Source organism: Mauremys reevesii, linkage group 7 (assembly GCF_016161935.1).
Source record: "Mauremys reevesii isolate NIE-2019 linkage group 7, ASM1616193v1, whole genome shotgun sequence".
Taxonomy (NCBI): domain Eukaryota; kingdom Metazoa; phylum Chordata; order Testudines; family Geoemydidae; genus Mauremys; species Mauremys reevesii.
The window spans coordinates 18369343-18383849 of record NC_052629.1 but is presented as its reverse complement, the minus strand read 5'-3'; the positions used below and the strand labels follow the sequence as shown (position 1 = coordinate 18383849).

General features: G+C 44.0%; 1 protein-coding gene across 7 annotated transcripts in view; it reads right to left on the bottom strand.

The window, feature by feature from the left end:
• TACC2 (transforming acidic coiled-coil containing protein 2) overlaps positions 1-14507 on the bottom strand; it is a 210661-nt gene that overhangs the window by 180038 nt on the left and 16116 nt on the right. For all 7 annotated transcript variants that reach the window (XM_039482919.1, XM_039482922.1, XM_039482923.1 and 4 more), the window contains exons 2-4: positions 8840-8911; positions 6766-6848; positions 5496-5555 (exon numbers count right to left, since the gene is read on the bottom strand). In XM_039482919.1, coding sequence (XP_039338853.1) covers positions 5496-5555; positions 6766-6798 — 93 coding nt within the window. In that variant the 5' untranslated portion in view covers positions 6799-6848; positions 8840-8911. The remainder of the gene's footprint in view (positions 1-5495; positions 5556-6765; positions 6849-8839; positions 8912-14507) is intronic.

Sequence of the window (14507 nt, the reverse complement as noted above, 5' to 3'; positions counted from 1 at the left end):
AGCCCAGCATGGAGGCGAAGGCCCAGGAACTCACCCAGCAGCAGCGGCTCCTGTCCCATTGGAGAGGGTTCGGCTCCCTACTCAGGGTACTGCAACCCTGCGACCAGGCCAAACCAGAGCAGCACTGCAACTCCATGGGCCAGTTTGCAACACCCAGAGTAGGGAACCAGGCCCATACCACATGTGGGGTGAGTGCAGGATGGGCTCATTCTCCAACACACACACCCAGGCCTCCCCTCTGCATCAGTCCGAGATTAGGGTTGCGGGGTGGGGGGCAGAGAGTGCTGCTGCAAGTGGTCTGTGCTTCCAGGTCACAACTTCTGGAGCAAGGAGAAGCACATTGGGAAACTTTTAGTGCACCTCAGCAGGGTCCACACGGCCAGTTAGTGCCCACTAGAAAACAAACCCCCACTGGTGTGCACTAACGCCCCGTGAAGATAAGCCTCTAGTGAACACAGAAGTTGCTGCTTGACAGAGCTCTAACATGAGGAGTTCTCTACCAACACTGCAAAGGCAGTGGCAGCTTTCTGGGGACAGGGATCTTTTTGTTCTGTCTGTGGCCCAAGTACAATGGCCTTGGTCCTTGACTAGGGCTCATAGGCACTATGGTAATGCAAATACAATAATAAAAATAAATAATAAATAATAATAACAACATCAACTCAAGCTTCATATCAATGTGTCTTAAAAGGAACCTTGGAGGGACAACTTCTGTGGGTAAAGTAATTCAGCTTTCACAACCTTTCAGTCTTTAGCCTCCCTGCTGAGGGTGACAATTATCATGGAGGTTTTTTCCTACCATTTTATAATTGACACTAACAGGACAAAGTTTAGGCAACTGTAATAACAAGAAAGCAAAAGCAATTTTAAAAATCTGCTCAGAGACTTTTATTTTATGACCCTACAGTAGCATGTTATTTTCCTTCTTTTGAGTAATACGTTAGAAATCTCTAACTGCGCATGTAAAAAATAATTTTTAAAATGCTGTTCTTCCATACTTAGCCACTGTCTTAATCTCACTATCACGCACCATATTTCTTTTTCCTTTCAGAAAAAGCAATGGCAGTCTGAACCCAAAGGTTGCACTCCTTGCACTGTAGGTGTTTATGACCTTTCTGCGCTACTGAGGAGTCTGAACTATTTATCCCCAGAACAGGTGCAGCACAGACAGTGGCAACGTGAGCTTCTTCACAACAACCCACCAGTGTGCTTCAGCCCTGACCTGCATGAATGTATATAGCAGATGCTTAAGTGCACTTTGGGACAAATGCGTTACAGCTACAGAACTGCTTTCACATTTCTGGTCATTGCTTTGTGTTTTTTCACCTGTCCATGTGATCTATATCACTTGGTTGTTGTGCAGCTGTCTGTCGCCCACTGGAAATTCTGGAAAAAGCTGGGCTTCTTGGACCTTGTGTTAAGTATGACAACAGAAAACCACAACTCTGACTTCATATAGGGTTGCCAGGCGTCTGGTTTTCAACCAGAAACTGCTGATCGGGCCCTTTGGGCTAAGGCAGGCTCCCTGCCTGCCCTGGCTCCGCGCCACTCCCGGAAGTGGCCAGCATGTCCCTGTGGCCCCTAGCCTCAGGTGCGATCAGGAAAGCGCCGCATGCTGCCCCCGCCCTGAGCACTGCTTCCGCAGCTCCAATTGTCCGGGAACCGCGGCCAATGAGCACTGCGGGCATGGTGCCTGCAGCCGTGAGGAGCGTGCAGAGCTGCCTGGCCTCACCACGTAGGGGCCGGACATGTCGGCCGCTTCCAGGAACAGTGCGGAGCCAGGGCAGGCAGGGAGCCTGCCTTAGCCCCGCTGCGCCGCTGACCAGGAGTCACCTGAGGTAAGTGCCACCCGGCTGGAGCCTGCACCCAGTGATGAGCTGCCAAAATCTTAACAACTGGTTCCCTATAAAAGGTTCTGATTTAAGGGATGTGCCACAGTATGTGTTTTTTGTATCTTTCTCCATAAGAAGTGGCAATGCATTGAGTTATTGGGAGTCATCCTTAACAATAAAAAATACATCCGACTTAAGAACCAAAAAGCCTGACATGTCCAGGAAAATACAGATGTATGTTAACCCTAACTAAAGTTCTTTTTTAAAAAGATGGGCCTGAACTAGAAATGAGCTCCATTTCACATGTGTGGGTCCCCGCCACTCCCTCTGGGTGTGCTAGGGTGACCAGATGTTCCGATTTTATAGGGACAGTCCCAATTTCTGGGTCTTTTTCTTAGATAGGCTACTATTACCCCCCACCCCATCCCAATTTTTCACACTTGCTGTCTGATCACCTTTGGGTGTGCACATGTGTGGGTCTCAGCTGCTCCCTGCCCCCCCTCATTGAAACAGGTGTGCAGCGTTACTGCCCTGGGAACTGCAGGGCACCAGTGGACGTGGGGCCAGCTGCAGACAGGGGTGTAGGGCAGGGCTAGCTGGAGGCAGGGGATGCGGGACTGGCTGCAGGCAGGGTAGGGGGTGCAGAGCTGGCTGGAGACAGGGGGGTTTGGGGCTGGCTGGCTTTGGGCAGGGGGGTTGCCTGGAGACAGGGCAGGGGGTGTGGCAGGGGCTGGCTGCGGACGGGGGTGCGGGGTGGGGTGTGGGCAGGGCAGGGGGTGTGGCAGAGGCTGGCCGTGGACAGGGGGTCCGGGGCTGGCTGGAGATGGGCTGGCTGCGGGCAGGATGGCGGGTACTCATGGGGAGAGCGGCTCGGAGCAGCTTGAGCAGCAGGTCACAGCCCAGGCCCAGCAGAGCAGCCAGGGACCCACCAGGCAGTAGTGGGAGCCCCATGGCCAGGGGAGCAGCAGCAGCAGCAACAGGGCCCGTGCCCAGGGCCAGGCGGTGGCTCACATGGCTCCCACAGCGCAGCACCCCCGGCGGCCGGAGGAGGAATTACATCACTTCCCGGCTGGAGCCCATCAAAGCCGCTGCGCCCCCTCGCAGGGAAGCGGGTTAACAACCGGTTCTAAAACTGCTTCAAAATTTAACAACCGGTTCGTGCAAACTGGTGCGTACCGGCTCCAGCTCACCACTGCCCACACCCCAAACCTCCTGCCCTAGGTCGGAACCCCCCTCCTGCACCCTAACTCCTTCTCAGACCTCGCACCGCAACCCCCTGCTCCAGGTTGGAACCCCCTTCCACACCCAAACTCCCTCCCGGAGCCTGCACTCCAACCCTCTGCCCCACTCAAAACCCCTCGGCCCCAGCCCAGAGTCCTCTCCTACACCCCAAACCCACCCCTGAGCCTGCACCCCCAGCCACAGCTCTCACCCCCTCCCTCATGCCAACCCCCTGCCCCAGCCTGGTGAAAGTGAGTGAGGTTGGGGGAGAGCGAGCGACGGAGGGACAGGTATGGAATGAGTGGGGGCGGGGCCTCAGAGAAGGGGTGGGGCAAGGCAAGGGTGTTTGGTTTTGTGCAATTAGAAAGTTGACAACCCTAGTGACAGTTGCTGTGTTTTTAAATGCCTAATGGGAAGCACAGTGACTGGGCTCTCCTGGAGCACCAGAAGTCATTGTGCCTTCCACAGCTTTCCCCTTAGGAAAGGGTGACTCTGCAGTAGCAGCTACTTGTAGTGTACTGAAAACTGTGTTAAAATCCCAAGCTATCACTTTAAGTGTGAAGGGTTTCCTGGTCCTGACTGCGTAACACTGACAGATCCCAGTGGTCAGTGGCTGGGATCTCTGGAGCTTAACACATGAGCATCTGCAGCAGGGGTCGGCAACCTTTCAGAAGTGGTGTGCCGAGTCTTCATTTATTCACAATTTAAGGTTGTGTGTGCCATTAATACATTTTAACGTTTTTAGAAGGTCTCTTTCTATAAGTCTATAATATATAACTAAACTATTGTTGTATGTAAAGTAAATAAGGTTTTCAAAATGTGTAAGAAGCTTCATTTAAAATTAAATTAAAATGCAGAGCCCCCCAGACTGGTAGCCAGGACCTGGGCAGTGTGAGTGCCACTGAAAATCAGCTCGCGCGCCGCCTTCGGCACGCATGCCATAGGTTGCCTACCACGGGTCTACAGCATGAGCTAAAAGACGTGTCTCTCTTAGCAAGGCTGTAGAAGACTCATCAATCTCTAGTGCCACACCAAACAGGCATGGGTTACACTTGCAGGCTAGGGGACTCTATAGGGAAGGATGCCATCTGTACCTACAACAGTCAGGGTATGTCAACACAGCAATTAAAAACTCTGCGGCTGGCCTGTGCCAGCTGACTTGAGCTCGCGGGGCTTGGGCTAAGGGGCTGTTTTAGCCCAAGCCCCACAAGCTCAAGCCAGCTGGCATGGGCCAGCCACAGGTTTTTAATTGCAGTGTACACATACCCTCTGTCTATAGCCAGCCAAAAGGTTTGGTGGGGTGAGATGTGCCTGTGTTTTATCGAGAGGCCTGCTCTCTCGCTCTCTCTCTTGCTCTCTCTCCCTCCCTTGTGGATTGTTGTTCTGAATTTTAAGAAATAAAGTGGTGTTACGCTGCAACCTTCCAGCAAGAGTATTTTATGTTTTTATTTAAGTTCTCTGTGTGTATGTTGTGAACATAACACTAATAAGGGCTGGGCCTTAATTGCACAATCTGGGCCAAAACTTTTGTTGTCACTAACTCTCCTTGAATGTAACAACACAATTTCCCCTTAATTTGAACTGTTGCTTTTCAAAGGAAATGTGACTTTAAAATCCCTGTATTTCTAACTCAATGGAAGCCAAATGTGCTACACCACCAACGTGAATAATTTTCTGAAAGTAACTTTTTCCCTGTTTCTAGGATGACCAGAGGATGAGGAGTGGGGATGGGGTTGTTAAAATCACACAGCAGCTGAGCACTCATGCACTGCCAGAGCCAACTCGAATCTCAAAAATGCCAAGTTTCGTTCTAAATCTAGAACTTTCTGCTTCACTTTCTGTTTATTACCAGCACTTGTGTGATTTTTGAATGTAGATTTGTATACTCTCTTGAGCAGGACTGTCTTTTACTCCTTTTCTGTGAAGCTCCTAGCTCAGTCTTGGGTGCTCAGAATTAATAAACAGACTTTCTAACTTTTAAGTCAGTGCTAAATTTAGCGTATAGTCTCCCATCTCTGATTCCATGTTTGAACATTTTGTTCATGACACAGCTCAGTGCTGGAATTTTGGGATGTTGCTACTTGATAAATATATCAACACCACATGTGAATTGGTATGGGCTCCATCAACAAAATTAATTTCTCCATCTTAATTAATAAAAAAGCGGAAGGAAAGCTGGCATGCAATAACATACTAGCATTGGACATTTCTCTAATAGCATAGAATGTTACTGAACAACTAAACACATGTTTAAAAGAAACCAGATTTTGATTATTTTTTTTTTTGACAACCTGTTGAAAACAAATACATGGCTGCTTACTAAATTTGCAGTCAGTGTCAAGAAAAGAAAAGCCAAAAGGTCATGCATGTCCAACAAACAGCCACAAATTATGTTAAAATGCTGAAACACAAACCAGGCAAATTATTTTCATTGTCTAATACCTGCTGTGTTCCTTCGTTGGGTGGTATTAGGATGACTTTATTTGTGCCAGCAACTTCTGACTAGAAACAAATATAGTTAAACATTTATTAACTGAAACATGTTAGTTTGGATCACTGGATAAGCAAAACATAACAAATCTTTTCAATGGATGCTTTGCAGATTTCAGTGATTCCTCCCATTCTAATTACTTGTAATTTTCTCTGCCTAATAGTGCATTTTCTGTTAATGGAGACCCAGAAAATAATTTGGGCTTGTATCCTTTTTTTGCTTGTTTTTAAGTCACAATGTTTTGAATTGTTTAGGCCAAATCTGGCATCTGTCCTGCCTGCTCAGTACCACTCCAGCTGCACATGGCAGGTGGAAAGCTCACTTAGCCAGTCAGTAGGTGATATCCCCAGGACAGAGATGTACGGCACGAAAGCTAAAAGCTTTCGGGGCTTGGGCTGCAGGGCTATAAAATTGCAGTATAGTGCTAGAGCCGGACTCTAGGACCCGCCCTGCTTGTAGGGTCTCAGAGCCCAGGCTCCAGCCCAAGCCTGAACGTCTACACTGCAGTTTTATAGCCCTTCAGCCTGAGCCCTGTGAGCCCAAGTCAGCTGACCCAGACCAGGTGCCAGTCTTTTACTGCAGTGTAGACATATAGAGTCAGCGTAATCAACTCTGTGCGATCTCACTCCCAGCCCCAGTGTAAGGGAGAAATGCGGCACGGTCAGAGAGCTGTTGTGTTCCAGTGATCTCTAGCTCCTGGAACAAGGGCCAATCACAACTTTTACTCACATGTAATCAATGGGCCAAATTCTGAGAGGTGTTGAAGCATCTGCAACTCACTATTAGCAGCCCTTGGAGTTAGAGCCAATGTAACTAGCCATATATTTAGCAAAGGGAAATATTACAGGTACTCTTCACTGCAGTGAGTTAAAAAATAAAATGTTTGAAGGATAAACACATCTGCAAATTTATCAGAAAAATAATCCAAGATCACCTTCCACCAAAATTAAATACTAGAGGACTCTTGTGCTGAGCAAGGTATAAATGCCTGGATCAACACATGTAAACTAGACAGTTATCTTGAAAGAAGAGGAAACTAATATAACATTTTACTGTTTAAGGCCCAGATTCAGCCCTCAGTAGCATTCATTAAACTCCTTGGACTTGCATGGGTATAACTGAGCAGAATTTAATTCATTGGGAAAACGGCAGTTCTCTGAAAAGACTTGCTTTAAGATAGGCAGTAAGGACAAGGGGGAAGGAAAGTTTTATCACACCCACCTGATTTTCTGTGCGGCTGTTTTCATTCCCCATTGTGATGCAAGAGATCCGGTATCACACAATAATTAGGTTAAGCCAGATAACTAAAAGAAATGAAAAACTGTAAACCTTCATTGTATAACCAAGTGATTTGAAACTTTGCCTCCTCATCCTTCTTTCTCCTAAAATTAAGGCTCATAAGAATCTTCATCTCAAACACATCATGAGAAAATAGCTTTCTAAGGGTTCCTTCTGTGATGCTCCTCCCTGATCTCTTCTCCAACATTGTTTTGGCTGAAGCTGGCAGGCTCTCCTCTAAATACAATTTTGTTGCTATGTTTCTCAGTTACCACAAGCACTGTGTATATCATCTGAGTGGCAAGGGATTTTCTTTGCCAAAGTTAGTTCTGATGGACAGCTCATTTGAAACTTTTTGGTTTTAACTGTATTCAAATCATTTTAAAAAATCCTTATAATACCCTGAATTCATATGGAGTCTGGAATTCTAAATGTCAGCTTACTACATTAGAAGTACTATTTTTCCATTAAGCTTTCGATAAAAACATTTGGTCTTCACATCCTTAACACTAAGTCTTATCCTGCTGTCCTCACTTAGACAAAACTCCACTTACAGGCAGCAGGCCTGACTCTGATTTCATACCAGTTTCACACAAACAGGGCCTTCATTTCCACCCATTTTGTACCAGTGTAACTTCATTGATTTTAATGGAATTACTCCTGATTTCCAGAATTTAAGACCAATGGATTATTTCCCTGTGCAGAATTGGGTCTTTCTTCATCCAATCCACACAAGGAGATTAAAAAAATAAAATAAAAGAATGGAATTATTCTCTGTTTAGGGGTTACTACCAGCTCATGTTCCTAATTTATCAGCTCACTATTACGATTGACTCATGACACTCAGAACTATTGTGCAGACTATGTTCAGACTTCGTTTCCAGTAGTTTAAAATGCAGGTGTTAATATTCCCTAAGGAACCCTCCACCACAATATTACAAATACTCTCTTTACTTTTGCCTTATGATGAAATTCCAGATTGTTGGCCTAAATCTGCTCGCATGCTCCATAATAAAGCAAGAGTAGCTAACTAAAGTCGATGGCACTATGTGGGTGTAAGAAAAGAATTGGGATCTAGTAGTCCATAAAATGCCATAAGCTTCTAGGGTATTTTATTACCATGATAGAATATTAACTTTTTTAAATTGGAGGGGTTTTTTAAGTTATTTGGTGCTGTGCTTATGTACAGAGCCTGAACCTGCTCCATGAGCACAGGATTAAGCCCTTAGGGTATGTCTACAAAGCAAAGAAAAGCCTGCAGCTAGCCTCTACAGGCTCAGACTCGATTTCCGGGCTCAAGCTGGAGTCCGAGCTCTAAAATCCTGTGAGGTGCGATGGTCCCAGAGCTTAGGCTCCAGCCTAAGTCCTGAAGTCTACACAGCAATGAAACAGCCCCACCACCTGAGCCCCGCGAGCCCAAGTCAGCCAGCCATGGGTTTTTCTCTGCTGTGCAGACATATCCTTAAAGAGTAATAGGAGTCCTAGCTTTTTCCTGTTGAAGTTACTGTCAAAACTCCCACTGGTTTCAAAGGGAGCAGGATCTGGCTCAAAGATCAAATTTCAGGTTGGGTTCTCCCAAGAGATAAAGTGGTTCATCATAGAGTGGTGAATGCTCTCGACTCCCATTAAAATCAACGAGAGTTGAGGATGTTCAATCTCATAATTTTGCCATCTGAACAGGGCCGTCTTTAGGATTTATGGGGCCCCTATGCCCAACCTGAGGCACAGCCACCATCCCCGCCCATGGACCCTCCATTGCTGACACACACTGAGCTCCGTACGCAGCAGACGCTGCGGCAGCTCGGGCTCACAGCCTAGGGGGAGGGACAAGGCAGCAAAGGATACCGAGCCACCCGGCCCACCTCATGGCGGCGGAGTCACAGTTCCCCACAGAAAGCCCCGTACCCTCTCCCTCACGCAGAATGTGCCACGCCGGCACATTCAGCTCTGTGAATACGGCCCCTGCCTAAGGAGGCTGCAGAGCGTGCTGGGTGTGTGGGAGCTGACCCGCTCTTACCTGCTGTCCCGGTGGTGCCCCAAATTTTCAGATGTCCAACGCAGCCGGGTATGCATAAGGACGGCCCCGCATCTGAAATAGAAAGCCCACAACATGACAACAACAAAAAAACCTGTGGATGAACCCTTTACACAAAAAGCAGCAAAGAGTCCTGTGGCACCTTTGCTGCTTTTACAGATCCAGACTAATACGGCTACCCCTCTGATACCTTTTCACAAAGCGATCACTCATTATCTGACCTCTCTGTCCTTATCTTCAAAGGAAACCTGCACAACACCTTCAAAAGACAAACCTGGGATCTTAAATTCATAACTTTGTTAGACACTAAAAATCATGAACAGCATAGAGACACGGGATTTATGGTTTATTACAACAATTTATAACTCACTAATCCACCCCCTTCCCCCATGACTAGAGAGGTATTAATGGGCCAATTCACCTTGAATGGTCCCTTGGAATATGTGTTAACAATTTATGCTAAACAATCTGTTCCACCTTGTATTTAGCTGTGACACTCTGAGTACATTTCCCAGATCTGAAGAAGAGCTCTACGTACACTTGAAAGCTTGTCCATCTCACCAACAGAAGTTGGTCCAATAGAAGATATTACCTCACCCACCTTGCCTCTCCAATCTCACAGGATGAGTCTCTGAAACAGGGTCCTATTAAGCCATCCCAGGCTAACAGGTAAATATTATAATATATTTTGAAATATATACATATAACAGTGTCTTAACAAACTGCTTACACAACTCCTCCAAGACACTACGGACAGTTTAATTCATTCCCCAAGGGAAGACTTTGTTGATGTTTCCATGCTGATGACCAAAAACTTTTTCTGTTCCCACAGTTTGTTCTGTGGCAGGAATACAGCTGGTCTTGTACTCAGATAATGTTGAGATTGTGATACTAAATGACAAAGCCAGGAAGTTCAAAGTCAAAGCTCCCAATTCTGCCCTCTAATGGAAGTGCACAGCAATAGCATCTGTGGGAGAAGTGCACACCTGAGACCAGAATTTAGCCCATTGCCCTTAACTGAGACCTCCTTCTTCCCCACCCCACTTTAGCATTGTGAATCATCATCAAGAACAGAGTTTTGGGCTCAGTTCTTCCCTCGCTTTGGTTCCCTTGTGTCATGTTACTGTTGTTTAAAATTTCTTTTAGGTGAAATTCACTCAGTTTCAGAATATCCTGCAAGGCTTGTTACACCACTTCAGTACTGTTAAGCACAATAACTACTAATGGAGACTAAAACTGTAAGGTACTATTACAACCAAAATAATACAGTGTTGCTTACAGGACCTCATTAGAATTTACAGCAGTTAAGGTACATGAAAATGCAGCTGACATATAAGGACTAAAAACTCTATTCACTAATCCCCAATAAAATATTTAATTATTTTTTCTTTCCTTGCAATATAAAACTGTGTGGGCTTCTCAGCTCAGATATCATCCCTTATCTAGGAGTTAAAATAAATCTGCCATAAATTAGGAGTAAAAGTAAAAAGTCTCTACAGGCTCTACATTAATAAGTGAAGTGTACATTGCTGAGTTAAGACATTTTTGCAAATTAAAATATAATTCCAATGGGTTTAGTTTACATATATCTGAGTCCATATACAGTTCTAAAATATTTCCTCAATGCAAGTCACGACTCTAGTCTTAAACTGAGTGTTCTTTCTAAACAGTTTCATATTTATTTTATTTCAAGTGAATATTAAAAGCGTGCTAATAAAACAAATCTCAGTCCATACATTAAATATTAGCTCAGTTAAAATATAGTGTATACTTCCTATGTTCCTAAATACCATGGAACAACTTTAAATAAATAATTTTAATAATGAAATGTAATTTAACACTTCACATTTCAAAAAGTAGCTGCTAGTACAAAGCTGGCCTGGTAAACCTTTCAAGCCCTTTTCTGGTGAACAATAAAATCATTTGTCTCCTTAAATAAAGAGAATACTTTATTTTTCACTTACATTCCAGGATTAAGACTGGTTGCTCTGGAACTATTGACACTTCAGACTGTTGTCTTTAAACCATTCTTTTTGACTGCACCTCGCAAACCTCCAGCTCTTTTCCCACCTCCTCTTCCACTCAGAATCACATGAAACATAGGCTTATTTCAGCTACACACCCACCTCAATTTACACATAACCAGTTGAACAAACAACTCTGCCTCCACCCCAGGCACAGAAGAGAACCAGTTTCTCTCTCTCTCTCTCTCTCTCACTCTGTCTGTACTGGTTCAAGTGAGAGATCATTATGGATTTGCAATTTCATTAAAAAAAAAATGCTACTCTATTACACAAATACCATTTCAGAAAATGTTTGTCTCCTCATCACAATGTATAGTACTTCTCCATCTATAACATTGGAACTTCTCCTTACATTGAAGATTTACTCAGGGTGAAACTGTATCAATATTAACCATGTGGTGGTTTATTTTAATAGAAAAAATCAGTATATTCACTGGTTTGCTTATTTGTCTTTTTTAAGTTTGTCTTTCATTTTCTGACACTGCTGTCAGAAACTCCCAGAAGTGTTTACTGCCAAAGGTAGGTGTTCCAGCACAGGCTGTATGTTGGAGTAATTTTCCAATGAATCATCTTGAAAGGTGGAGGCCTATAACAAAAACTCGTTGAAATGTGATGATGCAAGAAGGACCGGTTTATGGTGCGAGCTAATTGCTATTATTACTGCTTGCTGTCAGTTCCAGGAAGTGCACACAAAAAGGGTGTTCACAAAGGCAGCTGACAGCAACAGCCAATGAATTTCTCATTAGTTAGAAGTGCAAGCGGTTAACATGCTTCCACACAGAGCAGTGGCTCTTGCTGGTACCACATGACATGACAAACTGTCATTTATTGCATTTTGAGGGCTTGCACTACTGTACTAATTTTTGCACTGTTAAATGCATGCTATCTAAATAAGAACAAGTGGCAGGACTCTCACTGGGTAGCTGTCAAAAAATGCTCTTTTTCCTACAGTTAATCACAACTGAATTCATCCCAGAGGATTTTGCAAATGACCCTGGTTCTTCAGATATGCAATTTAATAACTTTATGCATATGAGCAGTCTGATTGAACAAAGTATTTACAGGATCAAGGCCTAAATGAATTCCATTGCTTCTGTACCATTTCTGTCCCCAACTTTAACCACTATACGCTGGTGCACGGCTATTGACCAGAGGAGAATTCCCTGGTGCAGGCATAAGTGACTATGTTCCCTACTCTCTTTCGCAAACCCTGGCATGTGGTTCTGTAGCACATAGCGCCATGGGGATTCTGCGCCACAGCTCACAGGGAGCTCAGGATGGGCTGCCATAAACGAGAACAACAAAATGCTGGTCTGGGTCTTCACAGGAGCCTACAAAGTGGAGGGAACAAAAGTGGCTTAAAACTACTTTTGCCCTGGGCTCCACCTCCTGGTTTAGGTTCTGTAAAAGCTTATTTTATCAATGTTTTATTTTATCAAGCTTATTTTATGAAATTTGGGTCTTCACTGTACCTGAAAAATGTACCCTTTATTTATTGATTTTTAGTTGGGCCATCATAATGTTCATTGTTGGCAGACAATAAAATTATCTAAAATGTATGTGTGAGCTCTTTCTCTTCACCTGAAAAACCAAAGGCCTCTTACTGGAGCTTAGGAAAACACCTATAGCTAGCACTAGTAGTAGGCAGGTACCATATCCTTTCCCTTTGCCAATCACAAAAAGGCAGCATCACACACACACACACAAGCCAGTACATGGCACTATTCCACCTATCATATCAATGTGGGTAAACCCAACTATCTGAAATTGGGGAAGGCGCCTTGCAGAATATAACTTGTTCGCCACAAACTATGGGGGAGAGGGAAATCAACCTTTTGTAGTTGTTCATGATTCAGGCCCTCTTTATATTTGCTATTAAAACATGTGCAAAGCAGAATTCCTTTGTCTGGCGAGCTGCAAATATTTGCACAGCCTCTAGGCAGCAGTTTCCTACTGCCAGAAGCATGAGTAATCTGAAAGGTGGATGGAGTGGCATATGGGATCAGGTGGCTATGCGCTAAAACAAATCAACCACACCCCCTAACCCTTGGACCTACTCCAAAACAGCTCTCAATGTATTTGAGGACATCAAGAGGGTAAACAACATAGTTTTGGGGAAGCTGCCAATGAGGCACAAAAGCTACATATCATTTAGCTTATTCTACATATTTGTAAGACGCGACCTGAAAAAATCCTTTGTAGACTTAAAGGTCCATAGGCTACTCATGTATTGTGACTTTTAGAGGAGCAGAATATTCACTGGCTAAAATCTATATGGGAAAGCGTTAGCTCAGGGTCATTTCACTTTAGAATCCAAATACTGTCAAAGGAAGATGGGATACATTTTTTCCTTAATGTCACACTGCCTGGTGCTGTGAGATAAATGGATTAAATTGCAGGACTCTGTGGAAATACTGAGCATAAAGTTATGCATCTGCTACACTCAGAGGTACTACACAGCAGAGGGGTGTGTTTAGAAGAGATATAATTTCTGCATTGTATAATCTTAATGTAACCACTGCAGAACCAGTCTGTTTGCTTTCTGTATCATAATATCTTGAAGGCCTACAACAAGCATCACCCTAAAGTTGTTTCCAGCCCTAATTTCCTGTCACACAATAACTAGCAAGAGCCAGGCTAAGATCTAGGAGAAATCCCATGAAGCACTATTCCTATAATAGATATTACTGGATTATTCCAAAAGTGCACACATTGATGCCAACTGATGTTGCTTAGCAACTTTGGCAGCTGGATCCACTGTGAAAACTGCAGAATTATACTGTTGCTTAACAACCAGAGTTGGCTTTTAAGGGGAGGAAGCTTTGAAACTATTTTTTGCTGCCCCTTCCGCAAACGGACTGCAACCAGTATTTGTCCACCATGGCTACACCACTATGCACAGGGACAGAGTAGTTGGGGGAGTGTTTGTGACAGGATAATTTTGGGATACATATCACATTTGTCTGATTCATTCTATTTCAAAACTTACTTTACCGTCCTAGTGCTATAGGACTAAAGATATTATCTTTAGTCCATTACCTGACGTCTTTAAATCAAGACTGGATACCTTTCTTAAGGATATGCTATAGCTCAAATAGAAGTTATATGCAGAAACTACTGGGTGAGGTTCTTTGGCATATTTTATGCAAGAGGTACGACTACATGATCATAATGGCCCTATTTGATGTTAAAATCTATGAATGACATTTCCCTGATGCATGTAAGTCTGTGTATATGTGTTTTTACATTTGCCTTGTGTGCTGTGAAGTTCTTTTTTTCCTGAATATTGTGACTCCATAACTTAAGTTTGTTTCCAGCTTGTTTACTGAATTTCCAGAGTGCTTGCTAAAACTTAAGGAACCCTCTAATTATGATTCTGCTCCTGTCTTTTGATTTCAAAGCGTGGGCTGTGAATATGCTACCATGATTTACTGAGATCATTGATTAAACTGGAGAACCAAATGGATTATATTATAAGATTCTGACATGGGGTAAAATTTTCAAAAGCACCCACGTGATTTCTAATGGGATTTAAGCGCTCAAGTCATTGGGCTCTTGAAAATTTTACTCGTGGTCTTATTGTTATGAAGTACCTAGATATTATAGTGATATGTTTAAGACACAGC